Below are 22,162 nucleotides of genomic sequence, written 5' to 3'. Positions count from 1 at the left end.
CATATACCCTGAGAACACCATAATTCAAAAAGAGTCATGTACCAAAATGTTCATTGCAGCTCTATTTACAATAGGTAGGACATGGAAGCAACCTAAATGTCCATCAACAGATGAATGGATAAAGAAGATGTGGCACATATATACAATGGAATATTACTCAGCCATAAAAAGAAATGAAATGGAGGTATTTGTAGTGAGGTGGATGGAGTTAGAGTCTGTCACACAGTGAAGTAAGTCAGAAAGAGAAAAACAAATACAGTGTACTAACACATATATATGGAATCTAAGGGAAAATAAAGGTCATGAAGAACCTAGTGGCAAGACGGGAATAAAGACACAGACCTACTAGAGAATGGACTTGAGGATATGGGGAGGGGGAGGGGTAAGATGTGACAGGGTGAGAGAGTGGCATAGACATATATACACTGCCAAATGTAAAATAGATAGCTAGTGGGAAGCAACCGCATAGCACAGGGAGATCAGCTCGGTGCTTTGTGACCACATAGAGGGGTGGGATATGGAGGGTGGGAGGGAGGGAGATGCAAGAGGGAAGAGATATGGGAACATATGTATATGTATAACTGATTCACTTTGTTACAAAGCAGAAAGTAACACACCATTGTAAAGCAATTATACTCCAATAAAGATGTTTAAAAAAAGCAGTAATGTAATTAAATCAGTAATTTAAAAACTCCCCAAACAAACAAAAGTCCAGGACCAGATGGCTTCACAGGTAAACTCTACCAAACATTTAGAGAAGCATTAACACCTATCCTTCTGAAACTATTCCAAAAAATGGCAGAGGAGGGAAAACTTCCAACCTCACTCTATGAAGCCACCATAACCCTAATACCAAAACCAGACAAAGATATCACAATAAAAGAAAATTACAGGCCAATATCACTGATGAACATAGACGTAAAAATCCTAAACAAAATACTAGCAAACAGAATCCAAAAATACCTTAAAAAGATCACACGCCATGTCAAATGGGATTTGTCCCAGGGATGCAAGGATTTTTCAATATCAGCAAGTCAATGTGATACACCACATTAACAAATTGAAGAATGAAGCAACCTAAACGTCTATCGACAGATGAATGGATAAAGAAGATGTAGTACATATATACAATGGAATGTTACTCAGCGATTAAAATGAATGAAATAATGCCATTTGCAATAACATGGATGGACCTGGAGATTATCATTCTAAGTGGAGTAATTCAAGACAGAGAAAACCAAATAACATATGATATTGCTTATATGAGGAACCTAAAACAAAAATGATATAAACGAACTTATCTAAAATACAGAAACAGACTCACAAACTTAGAGAACACACTTATGGTTACTAGGGGGGGAGGGTGGGTGGGGAGGAACAGATTGGGAGTTTGGGATTGACATGTACACACTGCTATATTTAAAATAGATAACCAACAAGGACTTACTGTACAGCACAGGGAACTCTGCTCAATACTCTGTAATAACCTAAATGTGAAAAGAATTTGAAAAAGAATAGATACATGTATATGTATAACTGAATCACTTTGCTGTACGCCTGAAACTAACACTACACTGTTAATCATCTCTACTCCAATATAAAATAAAAATTAAAAAAAAAAATTGAAGAACGAAAACCGTATGATCACCTCAATAGATGCAAAAAAGCTTTTGATAAAATTCAACATCCATTTATGATAAAAATTCTCCAGAAAGTGGGCATAGAGCAAACATACCTCTACATAATAAAGCCCATGTATGACAAACCCACAGCTAACATCATACTCAATGGTGAAAAGATAAGACAAGGATGCCCACTCTCACCACTTTTATTCAACAGTTTTGGAAGTCCTAGCCACAGCAATCAGAGGAGAATAAGAAATAAAAGGAATCCAAATTGGAAAGAAAGAAGTAAAACTGTCACTGTTTGCAGATGACATAATACTGTACACAGAAAATCCTCAAGTAGCCACCAAAAAACTACTAGAGCTCATCAATAAATTAGATAAAGTTGCAGGATACAAAACTAGCATACAGAAATCTGTTGCATTTCTATACACTAACAATGAAATATCAGAAAGAGAAATTAAAGAAACAATCCCATTTACCATCACATCAAAAAGAATAAAATAGCTAGGAATAAACCTTCCTAATGAGCCAAAAGACCTGCACCCCACAAACTGTAAGACACTGATGAAAGAAACTGAAGATGACACAAACATATGGAAAGATATCATTTTCCTCAATTGGAAGAATCAATAATTGTCAAAATAACCACATTACCCAAGGAAATCTATATATTCAATGCAATCCCTATCAAATTACCGATGGCATTTTTCACAGACCTAGAACAAATAATTTTAAAATTTATATGGAAACATAAAAGACCCCAAATAGCCAAAACAATCTTGAGAAAGAAGAACTGAGCTGGAGGAATAAGGCTCCCTGACTTCAGACTATACTACAAAGCTACTGTCATCAAAACAGTATGATACTGGCACAAAAACAGACACATAGATCAAAGGAACAGGATAGAAAGTTCAGGAATAAATCCTCACACCTATGGTCAATTAATCTATGACAAAAGAGGCAAGAATATACAATGAAGAAAAGACAGTCTCTTCAGTAAGCGGTGATGGAAAAACTGGACAGCTACATGCAAAAGAATGAAATTAGAACATTCTCTAACACCATACACAAAAATAAACTCAAAACAGATTAAAGACCTGAATGTAAGACTGGATACTATGAAACTCCTAGAGGAAAACATAGGCAGAACACTCTTTAACATAAATCACAGCAATACTTTTTTGGATCCATCTCCTAGAGTAATGAAAATAAAAGCAAAATTAAATAAATGGGACCTAATTAAACTTAAAAGCTTTTGCACAGCAAAGAAAACCATAAACAAAATGAAAGGACAACCTGAAGAATGGGAGAAAATATTTGTAAATGATGCAACCAACAAGGGATTAATTTCCAAAATATACAAACAGTTCATACAGGTCAATATCAAAAAAACAACCTAATCAAAAAAATGGGCAAAAGACCTAAATAGACATTTCTCCAAAGAATACATACACATGGTCAACAGGCACATGAAAAGATGCTCAACATCACCAATTATTAGAGAAATACAAATCAAAACTACAATGAGGTATCACCTCACATCAGTCAGAATAGCCATCATCAGAAGGTCTACATATAATAAATGGTGGAGAGGGTGTGGAGAGAAGGGAACCCTGCTACACTATTGATAGGAATGTAAATGGGTGCAGCCACTATGAAGAAAAGCATAGAGGTTCCTTAAAAAACTAAAAATAGAGTTACCATATGATGCAGCAATTCCACTCCTGGGCATGTATCCAGAAAAGATGAAAACTCGTATTTCAAAAAGATACATGCACCCCAATATTCATAGCAGCACTATTTATAATAGCCAAGGCATGGAAGCAACCTAAATGTCCACTGACAGAGGAATGGATAAAGAAGATATTAGATAGATAGATATGTATGTATGTATATATATATAATAGGATATTACTCCGCCACAAAAAAGAACGAAATAATGCCATTTGCAGCAACATGGATGGACCTAGAGATTACCATACTAAGTGAAGTAAATCACACAGAGAACACAGAAGTCATGATATCACTTATATGTGGAATCTAAAAAAAATGATACAAATGAACTTATTTACAAAACAGAAATAGACTCACAGGCATTGAAAACAAACTTATGGTTACCAAAGGGGGAAGCGGGGGAGGTATAAATTTGGAGTATGGCATTAACAGATACATGTTACTATATACAAAATAGGTAAGCAAGGGCCTACTGTATAGCACTATATTCAATAACTTGTAATACCCTATAATGGAAAAGAATCTGAAAAAGAATTGATATATATGTATATATGTATAACTGAATCCCTTTATTGTACACCTAAAACTATCACAACAATGTAAATCACCTACTTCAATAAAAAAAAGAAAAAAGTTGGAGAAGATACGTGCAGTATGGTATCATTTATAAAAAGTTTGAAAACATACTAGTTCTATTATTAATATATGCATATATACATAAGAAAATATTTTAAATATAAATGCATGAGAATGGCAAACACAGAACTAGGTATACCTCTGGATAAGCAGGGTAAAAGGAGATGGAGTAATATGAGAGGGACGCATAAACTTCAAGTACATCTGTAATGCTCGATTAATTTAAAAAAATGATCTGATACTAAAATATAATAAAGCTAGAAGACGGGTACTTGAGTGCTCATCTTATTATTCTCTATAGTTTTTCGTTTGCTTGAATATTCCAAAACAGAATGCTTTTAATCAAAATATAATGGCAGATAACAGACTTAAGCAATATTTGCAGAAAAGATCAAAAGAAAGTTTATACAAATTGATAAGACAACCCAGCATTACATTCAGTGAACACAACCTGTAAGAGACAAAGTTTATTTTTCTTCCGTAAGAGACAAATGGCATGCAAAAAAAATTAACAAAATTAGAAACTGTAAATACATAACACAGAAATACATAGCAAAATGTACAAGCTCAAGCTCATTAGTAACACTTCATTCAAAAAATATCCATTGAGTGCCTAAAGGTCCAGACGCTATTCCAGGCTCTGGGAATACAGCAGTGAACGCTATAACTCTCATACATGAAGCTCATATTCTCAAAGGGGGAGGCAGTCAATAAAAATATAAACAAACAGAAAGTCACATGCTGGTAAATGCTTTAAAAATATTAGAACAGGTGATGTGGTAGAGATGAGGGAGGAAGAAAAGGATACTTTGGGTGTTCAAAAACTCTAGAAGAAGTACACTTGTCCTGAGAAGTAAATAATAAAAAATCCTTCGAAAAGGTAAGGAAAGCCTCCTCAGGCTCAGCCTGTACCTGGGCTGAGCTGCGGCCGCCTTCTTGCTGGGGACCTTGTTCTCCATGGTCTGCCGGAGCCCGTGAGCCCTGCCGCCCAACTCCACCGCCGCCTGGAGATGGTTGGCTGCTGCCACCCACCTCTGGGCGGAGGGGACACCTTCAAGATGGCAGAGGAGTAAGACGTGGAGATCACCTTCCTCCCCACAAATGTATCAAAACTACATGTACATGTGGAACAACTCCTACAGAACATCTACTGAATGCTGGCAGAAGACCTCAGACTTCCTAAAAGTCAAGAAACTCCCCACGTACCTGGCTGAGTGGCTGACAGGGTCTTGGTGCTCTGGCAGGGTATCAGGCCTGTGCCTCTGAGGTGGGAGAGCCGAGTTCAGGACATTGGTCCACCAGAGACCTTCAAGCCTCACATAATATCAAATGACGAAAGCTCTCCCAGATATCTCCATCTCAACGCTAAGACCCAGCTCCCCTCAATAACCAGCAAGCTACAGTGCTGGACACCCCATGCCAAACAACTAGCAAGACAGGAACACAAGCCCACCCATTAGCAGAGAGGCTGCCTAAAATCATACTAAGGTCACAGACACCTCAAAAAACACCACTGGACATGGTCCTGCCCACCAGAAAGATAAGATCCAGCCTCATCCACCAGAACACAGGCACCAGTCCCCTCCACCAGGAAGCCTACACAACCCACTGAAACAACCTTATCCACTGGGGGCAGTCACCAAAAACAACAGGAACTATGAACCTGATGAGCCTGCAGCCTGCAAAAAGGAGACCCCGCACACAGTAAGTTAAGCAAAATGAGAAGACAGAAAAACACACAGCAGATGAAGGAGCAAGGTAAAAACCTACCAGACCAAACAAATGAAGGGGAAATAGGCAGTCCACCTGAAAAAGAATTCAGAGTAATGATGCTAAAGATGATCCAAGATCTTGGCAACAGAATGGATGGAGAAAATACAAAAACGTTTAACAAGGACCTAGAAGAACTAAAGAGCAAACAAACAATGATGAACAACACAATAAATGACATTAAAAATTCTCTAGAAGGAATCAATAACAGAATAACTGAGGCAGAAGAATGGATAAGTGACCTGGAAGATAAAATAGTGGAAATAACTGCCGCAGAGCAGAATAAAGAAAAAAGAATGAAAAGAATTGATGACAATTTCAGAGACTTCTGGGACAACATGAAATGCACCAACATTCGAATTACAGGGGTCCTAGAAGAAGAAGAGGGAAAAAAAGGGACTGAGAAAATACTTGAAGAGATTAATAGTTGAAAACTTCCCTAATATGGGAAAGGAAACAATCAAGTCCAGGAAGCGGAGAGAGTCCCATACAGGATAAATCCAAGGAGAAACATGCCAAGACACATATTAAGTAAACTATCAAAAATTAACTAAAAAGAAAAGATATTAAAAGCAGCAAGGGAAAAACAACAAACAACATACAAGGGAATCCCCATAAGGTTAACAGCTGATCTTTCAGCAAAAACTCTGCAAGCCAGAAGGGAGTGGCAGGACATATTTAAAGTGATGAAAGGGAAAAAACCACAACCGAGATTACTCTACCCAGCAAGGATCTCATTCAGATTCAACGGAGAAATTAAAACCTTTACAGACAAGCAAAAGCTAAGAGAATTCAGCACCACCAAACCAGCTCTACAACAAATGCTAAAGGAATTTCTCTAGGCAGGAAACACAAGAGAAGGAAAAGACTTATAATAACAAACCCAAAATAATTAAGAAAATGGGAATAGGAACATACATATCGATAACTACCTTAAATGTAAATGGATTAAATGCTCCAACCAAAAGACATACACTGGCTGAATGGATACAAAAACAAGACCCATATATATGATGCCTAGAAGAGGCCCACTTCAGACCTAGGGACACATACAGACTAAAAGTGAGGTGATGGAAAAAGATATTCCTTGCAAACGGAAATCAAAAGAAAGCTGGAGTAGCAATTCTCATATCAGACAAAATAGACTTTAAAATAAAGACTATCACAAGAGACAAAGAAGGACACTACATAATGATCAAGGGATCAATCCAAGAAGAAGATATAACAATTGTAAATATTTATGCACCCAACATAGGAGAACTTCAATACTTAAGGCAAAAGCTGACAGCCATAAAAGGGGAAATCAACAGTAACACAATCACGGTAGGGGACTTTAACACCCCACTTTCAACAATGGACAGATCATCCAAAATGCAAATAAATAAAGAAACACAAGCTTTAAATGATACGTTAGGGCTTCCCTGGTGGCACAGTGGTTGAGAATCTGCCTGCCAGTGCAGGGGACACGGGTTCGAGCCCTGGTCTGGGAAGATCCCACATGCCACGGAGCAACTAGGCCCATGAACCACAACTACTGAGCCTGCGCGTCTGGAGCCTGTGCTTCGCAACAAGAGAGGCCGTGACAGTGAGAGGCCCATGCACCGCAACAAAGAGTGGCCCGCGCTCGCCGCAACTAGAGAAAGCCCTCGCACAGAAACGAAGACCCAACACACCCAAAAATTAATTAATTAATTAATTTTTTAAAAATCCATTAGGTAAATGATTTAAAGATGTCCAGAGTAGCTTCTTGAGAACTGCTACTCTCACCTGCATAAAAAAGCTTATGCAAAAAGAAAAGAAAAAAAAAGATACATTAAACAAGATGGACTTAATTGATATTCATAGGAAATTCCATCCAAAAATAACAGAATACACTTTCTTCTCAAGTGCTCATGGACCATTCTCCAGGATAGATCATATCTTGGGTCACAAACCAAGCCTTTGTGAACTGAAATCGTATCAAGTATCTTTTCTGACCACAACGCTATGAGACTAGATATCAATTACAGGAAAAAATCTGTAAAAAATACAAACACATGGAGGCTAAACAATACACCACTAAATAACCGAGAGATCACTGAAAGAATCAAAGAGGAAATCAAAAAATACCTAGAAACAAACGACAATGAAAACACGAAGACCCAAAACCTATGGGATGCAGCAAAAGCAGTTCTAAGAGGGAAGTTTACAGCAATACAATCCTACCTCAAGAAACAAGAAACATCTCGAATAAACAACCTAACCTAACACCTAAAGCAATTAGAGAAAGAACAAAAAACCCCAAAGTTAGCAGAAGGAAAGAAATCATAAAGATCAGATCAGAAATAAATGAAAAAGAAATGAAGGAAACAACAGCAAAAATCAAAAAAACTAAAAGCTGGTTCTTTGAGAAGATAAACAAAATTGATAAACCATTAGCCAGACTCATCAAGAAAAAAAGGGAGAAGATTCAAATCAATAGAATTAGAAATGAAAAAGGAGAAGTAACAACTGACACTGCAGAAATACAAACGATCATGAGACATTACTAAAAGCAACTCTATGCCAATAAAATGGACAACCTGGAAGAAATGGACAAATTCTTAGAAAAGCACAACCTTCCGAGACTGAACCAGGAAGAAAAAGAAAATATAAACAGACCAATCACAAGCACTGAAATTGAAATGTGATAAAAAATCTTCAAACAAACAAAAGCCCAGGACCAGATGGCATCACAGGCGAATTCTATCAAACATTTACAGAAGAGCTAACACCCATCCTTCTCAAACTCTTCCCAAATATAGCAGAGGGAGGAACACTCCCAGACTCTATGAGGTCACCATCACCCTGATACCAAAACCAGACAAAGATGTCACAAAGAAAGAAAACTACAGGCCAATATCACTGATGAACATAGATGCAAAAATCCTCAACAAAATACTAGCAAACAGAATCCAACAGCACATTAAAAGGATCATACACCATGATCAAGTGGGGTTTATTCCAGGAATGCAAGGATTCTTCAATATACGCAAATCAATCAACGTGATACACCATATTAACAAATTGAAGGAGAAAAACCATATGATCATCTCAATAGATGCAGAGAAAGCTTTTGACAAAACTCAACACCCATTTATGATAAAAGCCCTGCAGAAAGTAGGCATAGAGGGAACTTTCCTCAACATAATAAAGGCCATATATGACAAACCCACAGCCAACATTGTCCTTGATGGTGAAAAACTGAAACCATTTCCACTAAGATCAGGAACAAGACAAGGTTGCCCACTCTCACCACTATTATTCAACACAGTTTTGGAAGTGTTAGCCACAGCAATCAGAGAAGAAAAAGAAATAAAAGGAATCCAAATCAGAAAAGAAGTAAAACTGTCACTGTTTGCAGATGACATGATACTATACACAGAGAATCCTAAAGATGCTACCAGAAAACTATGACAGCTAATCAATGAATTTGGTAAATTAGCAGGATACAAAATTAATGCACAGAAATCTCTTGCATTCCTATACACTAATGATGAAAAATCTGAAAGAGAAATTAAGGAAACATTCCCATTTACCACTGCAGCAGTAAGAATAAAATACCTAGGAATAAACCTACTTAAGGAGACAAAAGACCTGTATACAGAAAACTATACAACACTGATGAAAGAAATTAAAGATGATACAAACAGATGAAGAGATATACCATGTTCTTGAATTGGAAGAATCAACATTGTGAAATTGACTCTACTACCCAAAGCAATCTACAGATTCAATGCAATCCCTATCAAACTACCACTGGCATTTTTCACAGAACTAGAACAAAAAATTTCACAATTTGTATGGAAACACAAAAGACCCCGAATAGCCAAAGCAATCTTGAGAAAGTAATACGGAGCTGGAGGAATCAGGCTCCCTGACTTCAGACTATGCTACAAAGCTACATTAATCAAGACAGTATGGTATTGGCACAAAAACAGAAATATAGATCAACGGAATAGGATAGAAAGCCCAGAGATAAACCCACACACATATGGTCACCTTATCTTTGATAAAGGAGGCAAGAATATACAATGGAGAAAAGACATCCTCTTCAATAAGTGGTGCTGGGAAAACTGGACAGCTACATGTAAAAGAATGAAATTAGAACACTCCCTAACACCATACACAAAAGTAAACTCAAAATGGATTAGAGACCTAAATGTAAGGCCAGGCACTATAAAACTCTTAGAGGAAAACATAGGCAGAACACTCCATGACATATATCACAGCAAGATCCTTTTTGAACCACCTTCTAGAGAAATGGAAATAAAAACAAAAATAAGCTAATGGGACCTAATAAGACTTAAAAGCTTTTGCACAGCAAAGGAAACCATAAACAAGACGAAAAGACAACCCTCAGAATGGGAGAAAATATTCGCAAATGAAGCAACTGACAAAGGATTAATCTTCAAAATATACAAGCAGCTCATGCAGCTCAATATCAAAAAAACAAACAACCCAATCCAAAAATGGGCAGAAGACCTAAACAGACATTTCTCCAAAGAAGATACACAGATTGCCAACAAACACATGAAAGGATGCTCAACATCACTAATCATTAGAGAAATGCAAATCAAAACTACAATGAGGGGCTTCCCTAGTGGTGCAGTGGTTGAGAATCTGCCTGCCAATGCAGGAGACACGGGTTCGAGCCCTGGTCTGGAAAGATCCCACATGCCGCGGAGCAACTAGGCCCGTGAGCCACAACTTCTGAGCCTGCGCGTCTGGAGCCTGTGCTCCTCAACAAAAGAGGCCGCGACAGTGAGAGGCCCGCACACTGCAATGAAGAGTGGCCCCCCACTCGCCACAACTAGAGAAAGCCCTCGCACAGAAACGAAGACCCAACACAGCCAAAAATAAATTAATTAATTAATCAATTAATTAATTTTAAAAAAAATACAATGAGGTATCACCTCACACCAGTCAGAATGGCCATCATCAAAAAATCTACAAACAATAAATGCTGGAGAGGGTGTGGAGAAAAGGGAACCCTCTTGCACTGTTGGTGGGAATGTAAATTGATACAGCCACTATGGAGAACGGTATGGAGGTTCCTTAAAAAACTGAAAATAGAACTACCATACCACCCAGCAATCCCACTACTGGGCATACACCCTGAGAAAACCATAATTCAAAAAGAGTCATGTAGCACAATGTTCACTGCAGCTCTATTTACAAGAGCCAGCACATGGAAGCAACCTAAGTGTCCATCACCAGATGAATGGATAAAGAAGATGTGGCACATATATACAATGGAATATTACTCAGCCATAAAAAGAAACGAAATTGAGTTATTTGTAATGAGGTGGATGGATCTAGAGACTGTCATAAAGAGTGAAGTAAGTCAGAAAGAGAAAAACAAATACTGTATGCTAACACATATATATGGAATCTAAATTAAAAAAAAAAGGTTATGAAGAACCTAGGGGCAGGACAGGAATAAACACGCAGATGCAGAGAATGGACTTGAGGACATTGGAAGGGGGAAGGGTAAGCTGGGACAAAGTGAGGGAGTGGCACGGAAGTATATACACTAGCAAATGGAAAATAGATAGCTAGTGGGAAGCAGCCGCATAGCACAGGGAGATCAGCTCGGTGCTTTGTGTCCACCTAGCGGGGTGGGATAGGCAGGGTGGGAGGGAGACGCAAGAGGGAGGAGATATGGTGATATATGTATATGTATAGCTGATTCACTTTGTTATAGAGCAGAAACTAACACACCATTGTAAAGCAATTATACTCCAATAAAGATGTTAAAAAAAGTAAATAAATAAATCTTCCAAATAAAAAAAAAGGTAAGGAAAAAGTGGAACACCCAAGTGCCTAAGGCCTGACATGAGAGCAAACATAATCCATTTGAGGGACAAACAGATGAATATGTCTGGACTGCAATGAATGAGGGGATGAGTATATGAGATGAGGTTAAAGAGGCAGACAAGAGGAAATCCAGGGTAGCTGGATTTTTAATGGTTTTAATGGAGCTTGAAGCTTATAAATTGGCGGAAGAGAATACAAAACTATAAAAACAAAATTAAGTCCTAAATTGAGTATTTCTTCAGAATGAGAAAGAAAACTACGTTAAATTACAAAATTTTAATAGTTCTCAAGCACATCAAACAATCCTAACATAATATTTTAAATAATTAACTCCCTCCACACCTTTATAATAATTTTTCCTACATATCTTGGCTGTATTGCACTTGACTGTCTCTTCATGACAATGATTTTGTAATATCATTTTCTATAGTCATCAGAGAGAATAGTTCAGTCTTTCACCTAGAATACAGGGTGAAAATTTATTTTTTATAACTGATAGTTTAGAAAAGTTTCTTTCAGCTTCACAACTGCCTGTTGATGATGCCCACTTTGTCCCAGCTTAAATACTTCAAATTACTGAATTTGTGAAAACCTCTTCTACATTTCTTTCACGAGTTGTAAGATTAGAAGAATGTTTAACAACCTTTAAAATGGTCATCTTGGTTTCTCCTCCATTACCCACATTCTTCCAGTCCTGACTGGGTGTCACGGGACCAGTTCATATCACCATTCAGCCTCTGGCCCTGTACCTTCATGTGAGGATCCCAGCTGGTAAGCGTTCTTAAAGTGGGTCAACCCGCAATAACTAAACTATATATGAAAGGCACTGCAAATCACATAAATGTACCAACACATCTCTCCTTAGGATTCCAAAACTCCCTATGTCCACTCCAACATAACCTGCAAGGATAGAAAGTGTGACAGGGAGGAAGTCAAAGTGTAAAACTATGGTGGCCTTAATCAATTTAGGTCCCGTCCAGGAAACAGCCTGCACAAGCAAGAGACCTCAAGCTTTAATTAGCTTCATGGTAACTCTACCTCTGTCCAGATCATTCTGAGCCTTAAAGATTATTGATAGCAGTTTGGTTTTTTTTTCTTCTGTAAGAGACAAGAAACGGTAGAGTTTTCATCAAGAGATCTGAATTATGTTTTAACAAGTACACACTGAGAAATGTACTGACCTAAGGCTATCTTCTAACCCTGCTCAAAAAGGGGTACTCAAGCATGAAGCAGACCAAAATTATCCTTTCATATTCTGAAAATTTGTGTTTCCTCTTTCTCCCCATCTCTGGATTTAAAATCCCAGGATATACAAATCCAGTCATCCCATTATTTCCCCCACAATAACCTCTGCTTGAAAAGAAAAGTAATAATTTCTCAACTTACAAGTTTATAATTAAAGAGTATAATAGCTATCTGAATGTAATTTTAAAAAGCAAAATATTCAGTTACTGAATATTCTCTCTCCTACAGCTATTGTGGGAATGGAGGCACTTTCCCAGCTGTGTAGCCCCAATTCTGACAGCCTGGCCTCTCCATCAATCAACTCCAGGAGACCTCCTTTATGCTTAAATTAGCAAAATTTAACTAGTAACTTAGTTTTTACAAACAATTAATAATTCTGTGTCTAACAGATAAGTATTCAATAAGCAAATAACAGCAAACCAGTCAATCATGAACCCTGAAGTTATTAAAAGCATTGGGGGTACAGATGTCAAAAACGATTAGACGCTGTTGAACCAGAAATGCTGGAGGGTGACAGCATTCCTCAGCCCTTGAAACTCACCCATAGTCTCCTGTTCTGCCCTTTGATCCAGACTTTGGAGAACAGTGTCATGAGAGTAGTACAGCAACTTCTCACCACACAAAATACTCCTGCTACTGAAATGCAAAAGAAATAGAAGCTGCAAAGAAAAGGAAATTAAGGAATGTAAAAAGGGGGAGGGGGCACATAAGAACTGATGTGAGAACAAAGTGTAATATAACACATACAGAAGAGCATAATTCAGACAGATATATAAATTTAGGAGTGGGAGACAGAATAAAAGCACTGTAGGATTAGCACTGGGAAACGTCACACAGATTCCATCATTTGACAAATATTTACTGATCATTTACTTCATGTGTATCTAAGCTAGATGACAGCAGTGGGAATGGAAAAAATACTGATGAACGTTACAGAAGAATTAGGCAGTATTTGGTTATAGGCATTGGGGTTATGGTTGGATAAGACAAAGGAAAAGGTCAATAATGACTGGTCTCATGTCTAAGTGCTAGAAAAGGGGTAAAACAGTATAATCAAATAGAAAAGCTGGGAGGTATAACTATTTTGGAAGAAATGGTTAGTCTGCTTTCAGACAGGCTGAATTTGAGATAACAGGTAGCACTTTTTCATATTAATTACTAATTCCCATTTCCACTTAACTAATTCAATAAAAAGAATCAAGCCCCTTATCCAAATATAAAGGATTAAGATGCATAAATAGAGATTCTACAGCAAACGCTAGACTTCTGAGACGTATTCAAAGGCATGGGCTAGATAAGAATATTGCATGAGTCCACTGTTTCACAAAAGGTGTCCCATGACACATTAATCGTCCTCTTTCTGAACATGCTACTGCCACTATCTCTCACACCCTCCCATCTCCTCAGATCCCACCTGAGAAGTTTCATGAGAAAAAAAATTGTGTCACAAGGAATTTTTGGAGAATCTCACAAAGTATAATTACTTTTTGGAATTCTACAATGTACACTTTTGAGAACCCTACTAAGGAAACCTTCTATTTTGTTTAGTCCAGGTATTTCCCAAACTTATTCAAAAGCAGAAATCTATTTTTGAGGAATACCTACCCATAATGACTTTGGGGAATGGTACACAGATAGTAAGCTACTTGAGGGCATAGAGAATTTCTTATTAATCTTTGCCTATTCACTGTACCTAACATGATATGAAACACATAGGAAACAATGTGTGCTGAAACAAACAACTACTTATAGGGTTTATGTAAAAGCCACATACTTCGGTCCTTTTCTAAAATCTGTTCCAAAATACTAAGGATCATCCTAGGTTTTTTATAAAAGTTCTTCCTATACTTCATAAAATCTCTACCATAAATTAATCATATGAGTATATTATCCCAATACCACTGGATATAAGCATACTTTTTTTTGCTTCCAAAATTAAGTCCACCCTCAACACACCTGAAGACACCTCTGACGCATAACAATAAATAACTCGAAATAGAGCATTAAGTAAAATGGCTTCATAAAAACTGTGAAGTAATATATAACAGCAAACATTAAAGTATGAGAACTGGATGAAAAGCATACGCTTTATATTAATGACAAGAATTAAAAGAAGAAAAAGAAGTAAGTAGTGAAGAAATCTTTTTCCCTTACCTCCTACTAATCAATTCAGGTAAACCTAAATAGTCACTTATTCCAGTCTCCTTCCCACAATAAGGAGAAGAGGAAGAAAAACATTCTGCCACTGGGTGGGGGAAAGAACAAAGTGTGCCCCTCCTGGCTTCATTCAGTAGCTCAGGGCCAAATGAATCAACATGTTTATCTACTAATACAGCTGAGCTCACTTTACAGTATTATGCACTTGAAAGGAAATGAACTTTTTAAAAATGAAACTAGTACAAATGAGAAAGTTTTTGTTTTTTGTTTCTACAAATTTAGTTAAGCTCTTTGTTTATAAAGACCAAAATTACAGAATAAATCTTTCATTGTGTCAAAATGTTTACTCCAAACTGAAGAAGATTTGAGGAAACTCAGGCTCTAAAACATTTGATCTAAGGGTCAAGGACAGTCTGACTTCTTAGTTCTGCCAGCAGTTTTTAAAACTTGCTTCCTGTACTAGGGAATGTTCACTGTTCTTGCACAAACAATAATAAAAGTCATTTATACAACCACCTTGGTTATTTTTTCCTTTCGTTTTAGATTCACTGTTTTGTAAGAGCAAAGGCTACAGTTGTTAATTCTAGTAAGTATTCTGAGTTTTTATTTACCACTATATTTCTACTCATTTAATATTTGTTGGGAAAAAATATGAATTTATTAGTTTATTCAAAAATACATCCTGAATATCAATTATGTGCCAGACATTATAGATTAAAGTCAGCAAAAGAAATGTGGTTACTGCTCTCGAAGAGCTTTCAATGCAGCTGGGAAAAAAGATACTATAAAATCAGATATATATATAAATATATATATACACACACACACACACACACACACACATAAATATAAAATGCAGACTATGAGAGGCAAAAAACCACCATGGAAACAAATAACATGATCTAGCCTGGGTGTCGCTTTGCTAGTGCCAACTGAACTAAAATTAGCATAACAAACATTAAACATGATTTAAAACAAACACATACACACACATATCCCAAATCATGCTAGGAATAAAAATGTCCACAACTGTCGGGAGGGTTTATAGGGGCAATGGTAACATCTATATGACATCGAAAAAAATAACGGTGATAGCTTCATGTGAACAGCACTAACAGATCACTTATCTCTGTAGGAAGAAAAACAATGGCTAGTCCTGGTATATTTCCAGTCAAAAATAGGTTTTATAGCCAGAACTATTTTCCAATGAAAAAGCCAAACATCAGCTATTAATCTAGTTATTATAATTTCCAATAATCTCAAGTCTTCCAAACAATTATATTGAGTTTGTACCAATACATGTATCCCAAGCCTGAACACCTCACAAAACCCAGGTCGCAAAAAGACAACTTCAGCTTCACAGATCACAGGATCATATGATGTTAGAGCAGAAACAAATTTCTAGATGTCATCTTACAATAAAACACTTTCACTTTTCAAATCAAACATGAGACCCAAAGTGGGGAAGTAACATATACAACCATCATTCATCTAGTTAGTAAGGAAGCTGACTAGACCCTGGATCTCCTGAGTCCCAGTCTTATGCTCTTTCTACAGCATTACAATAGCAAGTATATCAAATGACAAGGAACACACGTGTTGTAAGTAAATAAGGAAAAGTTTAAAAACACAGGAATTCCATTTCAAAAATGTTACATACCTTCAATTGACACGCACTTCCCTTAAGTCCCTCTTAATGTTCCCTCTTACTACATACCACAAGGGTAAAAGTGAAGGAAACTACAAACATTTATTGACCCTATAGGGTCCAGGAGCTAGGTTGAGTGATTTTATCTATTTTAATTTCACTTAATCATTACAACTACCCTCTGAGTAGGATATTATTAATCTCATTTTACTGATTTGATTTTATTTAGATTCAGAAACACTAAGTAACTTACTCAAGGTTGCACAGCATAAAAATGGCAGAGGCAGGATTTGAATTCAAGTCTGTATGACTCTAAATCCACGTAGCCACTTTACCACAAAAAAGTAATTTTTCACAGGAAAATATTACACAAAACAGTTCAGTCTCCCGGAGCACTCACCAATGTCCATTTAACTACTGAAGAAAAGTTATTTAAGTTTGGTCTGGGAATCTAATAACCATTTACTACATAATTTTACAAGGAAGTACCAAGTTTTAAACAACTACTTTACAAGCAAAATTTAGAACACATTCTTAGGTTGAATATTGTTTGTATTTTCTTTTCAGCATCCTTTTCAATACCACTGTCACTGCCACCCAGAAAAGCATCAGGTATCCATTCCTATGAAATGTTGGTTCACGAATAGGGAGAAGGATACAATGCATGACCACTTAAGAGAACCACATGAAAACAAAAACTACATTTTAATCATTCTGATTTCTCCACTGGTGGATAACCCATTAACAGCTCCAATCAGGAGAGAGTATACTACTCAAAAAATAAGAACTAGTAGTGCAAATAAAGCAAAGCACATCATAATTGAAAAAAGACCAACTTCTGATTGCACAACTACCCATATCACAGAACTAAGTTTCTGCTTTCCCAGTTTTGCTAAATCTACATCAGGTTCTCAGCTTCCGATAGTTGATATCTTCTTTCTGTTGTCATCTCTCATCCAGTTCTCTTTACCCTCATGGATTTATGCTTTAGTTTTCTCTATCATTTTAGTAGGGAGAGAAATAGGTGTCTTCTCTGATAATACTATTAGAGGATTTTTTTTTTTAGGTTTTCTTTTGACCCCTATGGTGTCTGTTTTCTCCCAATACTCCAAGTATCACTCCTCTCCTCCACCTCTTTATATTTCAGTTTACTTATTTTGACCTCTCTTTTTTTATGGAGGCTTTCCCCAAATGTCTGATGGTCCTGGATTCTTAGTTCATAGTTAAGAATGAGGTTCTGAAAAGAATTGATTGAAAGATCTGTGTGGGGGAATAGGGCTTGTCAACAGGTGGAATTCACTCTGGGGGCTCTTGTGGTGAGCCTACCAGTACCTTAAGATAGTTCAGTTTTCTGAAGGAGATGAGCTGGACAGACTGAAGTTCTGGAAGGAGAAAAGAGGAAGCAAGCTAGAAGTTCCAGAGTTTGGATGTAGATTTCCCTTAATCTTCTTGTTTTAAATAATCAGCCATCCACTGCCCCTGGTTTCAAAATGCAGGCACTTCTTCAATTTTATAAATAAACCTTGGTCTACTGAGGCCAGGATTGGTGGTGGAGGCAGTCACCTACCTATAAGGATACATAGAGAGAGAACCTATAAACGTACCTATTTTCTGACCAATCTCCGTTTTCAGCTCCACTTCTGACCTCAACTTTCCTTAGTATCTGGTGCCTCCCAATGCTGAGCCTCTTGGGAGCTTCAGAAAGACACAATACAGATAACCCTTGAATAACATGAGCTTAACTGCACGAATCCACTTATACACAGATTTTTTTCACTACATAAGTACTATAATGCAACATGATCTGTAGTTGGTTGGATCTGCGGATACAGAACTCCAGATACGGAGGGCTGATTGTAAAGTTATACGTGGAGTTGCGACTGCATGAGGGTCCCCTGTGTTGTTCAAGGGTCAACTGTATTACACCTCTTACAGGTATTGTGCACTTACAGGCATTGTGCACTTACAGGCATTGTAACCTTTCCTTTCTGCTAATCAGTTACTGCCTGTCCATCTGCTTTCTGATTTCAAACAATCAGCTATTTCTGACTCCTGCTGTATCTCATTCAGCAGGAAATGGAGAGTTACTGTCTAAAGCAGCAGTCCCCAACCTTTTCAGCACCAGGGACTGGTTTCGTGGAAGACAACTTTTCCACGGACCAGGGTGGGGGTGGGAGTCAAGCGCATTACATTTATCATGCACTTTATTTCTATTATTATTGCATTGTAATATATAATGAAATAATTATACAACTCACCATAATACAGAATCAGTGGGAGCCCTGAGCTTGTGTTCACTTGCCACGCACTGATACGTATGTTGTTTTGTTTTTGTTTTTTTAATTAATTAATTTATTTATCTTTGGCTGTGTTAGGTCTTCATTGTCACGCGCAGGCTTCCTCTAGTTGCAGCGAGCAGGGGCTACTCTTCATTGCGGTGCGCGGGCTTCTCAGTGCGGTGACTTCTCTTGTTGCAGAGCACGGGCTCTAGGCGCACGGGCTTCAGTAATTGTGGCACACGGGCTTAGTTGCTCTGTGGCACGTGGGATCTTCCCAGACCAGGGCTCGAACCCATGTCCCCTGCACTGGCAGGCGATTCTTAACCACTGCACCACCAGGGAAGTCCACTGATAGGGTTTTGATTTGAGTCTGCAAGCAATTGATTTATTATGGTCTCTGGGCAGTAAAACCTCTCTGCTAAAGATAATCTGTATTTGCAGCCACTCCCCAGCGCCAGCATCACCACCTCAGCTCCACCTCAGATCATCAGGCATTAGATTCTCATAAGGAGCACGTAACCTAGATCCCTCGCATGCGCGGTTCAAAGTAGGGTTCGTGCTCCTATGAGAATCTAATGCCGCTGCCGAACTGACAGGACGCGGAGCTCAGGCGGTAATGCAAGTGATGAGGAGCAGCTGTAGATACAGATGAAGCTTTGCTCGCTAGCCCACTGCTCACCTCCTGCTGTGTGGCCCTGTTCCTAACAGACCAGTACTGGTCTGTGGCCCGGGGGTTGGGGACCCCTGGTTTAAAGAGTATAGTCATCCCTCGGTATCCACAGGGTGCCAGGACCCTCACAGATACCGAAATCTGTGGATGCTCAAGTCCCTTATATAAAATGACATAGTATTTGCATACAACCTATGCATACCCTCCCATATACTTTAAATCATCTGTAGATTACTTACAATATCTGAAATGCTACATATGCTATGTAAATAGCTGCCAGCACAAGGCAAATTCAAGCTTTGCTTTTAGGAACTTTCTGGAATTTTTTTTTCAAAATATTTTCAATCTGTGATTGGCTGAATCCACAGATGCAGAACCTTTGGATATGGAAGGGGCCAAGTGTACAAAGTTTCGGCTTTGCAAGATAAAAATAGTTCTGGAGATGGATGGTGGTGATAGCTGTAGAGCAATGTGAATATACTTAACGCCACTGAACTGTATGCTTAAAAATGGTTAAAATGGTCAATTTTATGTTATGTAGATTTTACCACAATTTTAAAATATAATTTTTAAAAAGCAAGGTTTAAAAAGTTACTTCCTGAAAGGCTCCTTCCAAGATAGCCGTCTGCAAAGTTATCTCTCTCTCCCCCACCAGGGTAACTCTAGTTTTCATAGTACATACCGTGGTTTACTTTCTTTGTAGCACTTATTGCTGTATGAAATTATCCTGTTTGTTTAACTACTTATTTATTATCTCTGTCCTTCAATTAGAGAGTAGGCACCTGAGCCACCTTCTGACATCACCTACACATTATGGTAATAAGAAAATGGTAGGAAAGCAATCAATAAACATTTGGTAGGGGACTTCCCTGGTGGTCCAGTGGGTAACACTCTGCACTCCCAATGCAGGGGGCCCAGGTTCGATCCCTGGTCAGGGAACTAGATCCCACATTCATGCTGCAACTAAGAAGTCCACACGCCGCAACTAAAGATCCAGCACAGCCAAAATAAATAAATAAATATTTAAATATTTAAAAAAACATTTCGTGGATAAATAAATTAATTGGTTTCTGGATCCTAACCTAGACCCCTTGAATGAGAATCCTGGGATTCTCAGACACTGATTTATAAACACAGAAAACTTGCTATTTATGACACAGTAGCACTCCTCCCTCCAGTTAGAACAATTTGACACATCTGACCCTTAAAACAGATACTCTTTTTTCTTACCAGTGAAGACCCATTTGCTTTTGTTTGGAGGACTGAACAACAGGGAAGTTATGGATAAAAGGAGTTTCTAATTATTTTCATATAGGAATACCAGACAACATAGTCAGTATAGTTCCTTTAATTCTTTTAAAATGATTTTAGCACATATGTCTATTAGAAGAGCTTCCAGATTATAAAGATGTTTAGTGATCTATTTTATTATGTAATTCAAACGTCAGGTAGCAAAAAAACAAAAACAAACAAAAAAACAACACTCTTTTCTATTTGTGTACTTGATATTATCTAATTTCCTACAGGAATTTGTTCTATCATCTTCTCTCTCTTGTCCTTTAATCTCACCTTGCCAGTTCTTAGCTCACTCCTAGACAGCAAATATATTCATCTCCTCATCTCCTCACTATAAAAAATAGTCACTTGATCATACAACAAACTCAAGCTACCATCTTCTCTAATCCCCTTCACCACATCAAGCTTCCTAGAAGACTACTTTCTCATTTCGCATTGATTCCTCAACCTTCAACTCCAAGGCAACTAATAAGGCTGTCAACCCCTTAACACAGCAATTGCCCTCTCAGCAGTGACCAACGAGCTCCCCTCTTTCTGATACTCACCCTATTTCCCTATCTGTTTAAGTTCTGCTCCTCCTTTCAGATGACTTAAATTCTTTTCATCCTTAAAAAAACCCAGACAGTTCTGGGTGCGAGCCTGGCTCTAACACTTGCTACACTTTTCTGAGCTGGTTGACTCAAGGGCTGGTCTGTCTCCCTAAGGCATGAGTGCAGGCAATACTTATTCATCTTTATATCCCTGAGCTCAAATGGCACATAGTAGACTCTCAATAAGGTTTGTGGGAGGGCGGGAAGAAAGGACAGAGGGGAGGGGTGGGAAGGGAGAACAAGGGAGAATGAGGGGAAAGATGATACAGGAAAACAGTTATACTTACCTTTTTATCCCTAAGTACAAAGCAGAAAAATTAACCATAATGGAGCCTCAATGTTTGGTAAATCTAACTGAACGCCTACATACTACCTTATTTAATAGTTTTGTTTTATTCATTTTCATTAAACATTTACATTTAAAATTCTAAGAATTGTACATTTACCTTAAAGTTGTGGTTGTAAAAATCAAACTGTTAACTATAGTTGTAGACAATAATAAATTCATAGTTCTAGAAATTATTAGTCAGTGAAGCAAAAATATACTTTAGCATTCTTTTACTTCCAGATGGGATAAAGGAGGACACAGCTAGGCTGGAGTCAATATGATATGAGGTAGAAATAGGACATTAAAATATGGCAATAAGGTAGTTAAAAAAAAAAAGAAAGCT

The 22,162-nt window shown here is 37.7% G+C and overlaps 1 protein-coding gene across 3 annotated transcripts in view; it reads right to left on the bottom strand.

The window, feature by feature from the left end:
* AKT3 (AKT serine/threonine kinase 3) overlaps positions 1-22,162 on the bottom strand; it is a 392,608-nt gene that overhangs the window by 321,384 nt on the left and 49,062 nt on the right. Inside the window, exon 1 of one of the 3 annotated variants that reach the window (XM_057550143.1) lies at positions 13,393-13,458. The exons of the other annotated variants lie outside the window; for them this stretch is intronic. Coding sequence (XP_057406126.1) covers positions 13,393-13,443 — 51 coding nt within the window. The 5' untranslated portion in view covers positions 13,444-13,458. Of the gene's footprint in view, positions 1-13,392; positions 13,459-22,162 lie in introns of those variants that run through there. 3 annotated transcript variants of the gene reach the window in all.

This window comes from Balaenoptera acutorostrata, chromosome 1 (genome assembly GCF_949987535.1).
Source record: "Balaenoptera acutorostrata chromosome 1, mBalAcu1.1, whole genome shotgun sequence".
NCBI classification, from domain to species: Eukaryota; Metazoa; Chordata; class Mammalia; order Artiodactyla; family Balaenopteridae; genus Balaenoptera; species Balaenoptera acutorostrata.
Note: the sequence above shows the minus strand (reverse complement) of the source record. Positions and strands in the feature narration are given on the sequence as shown.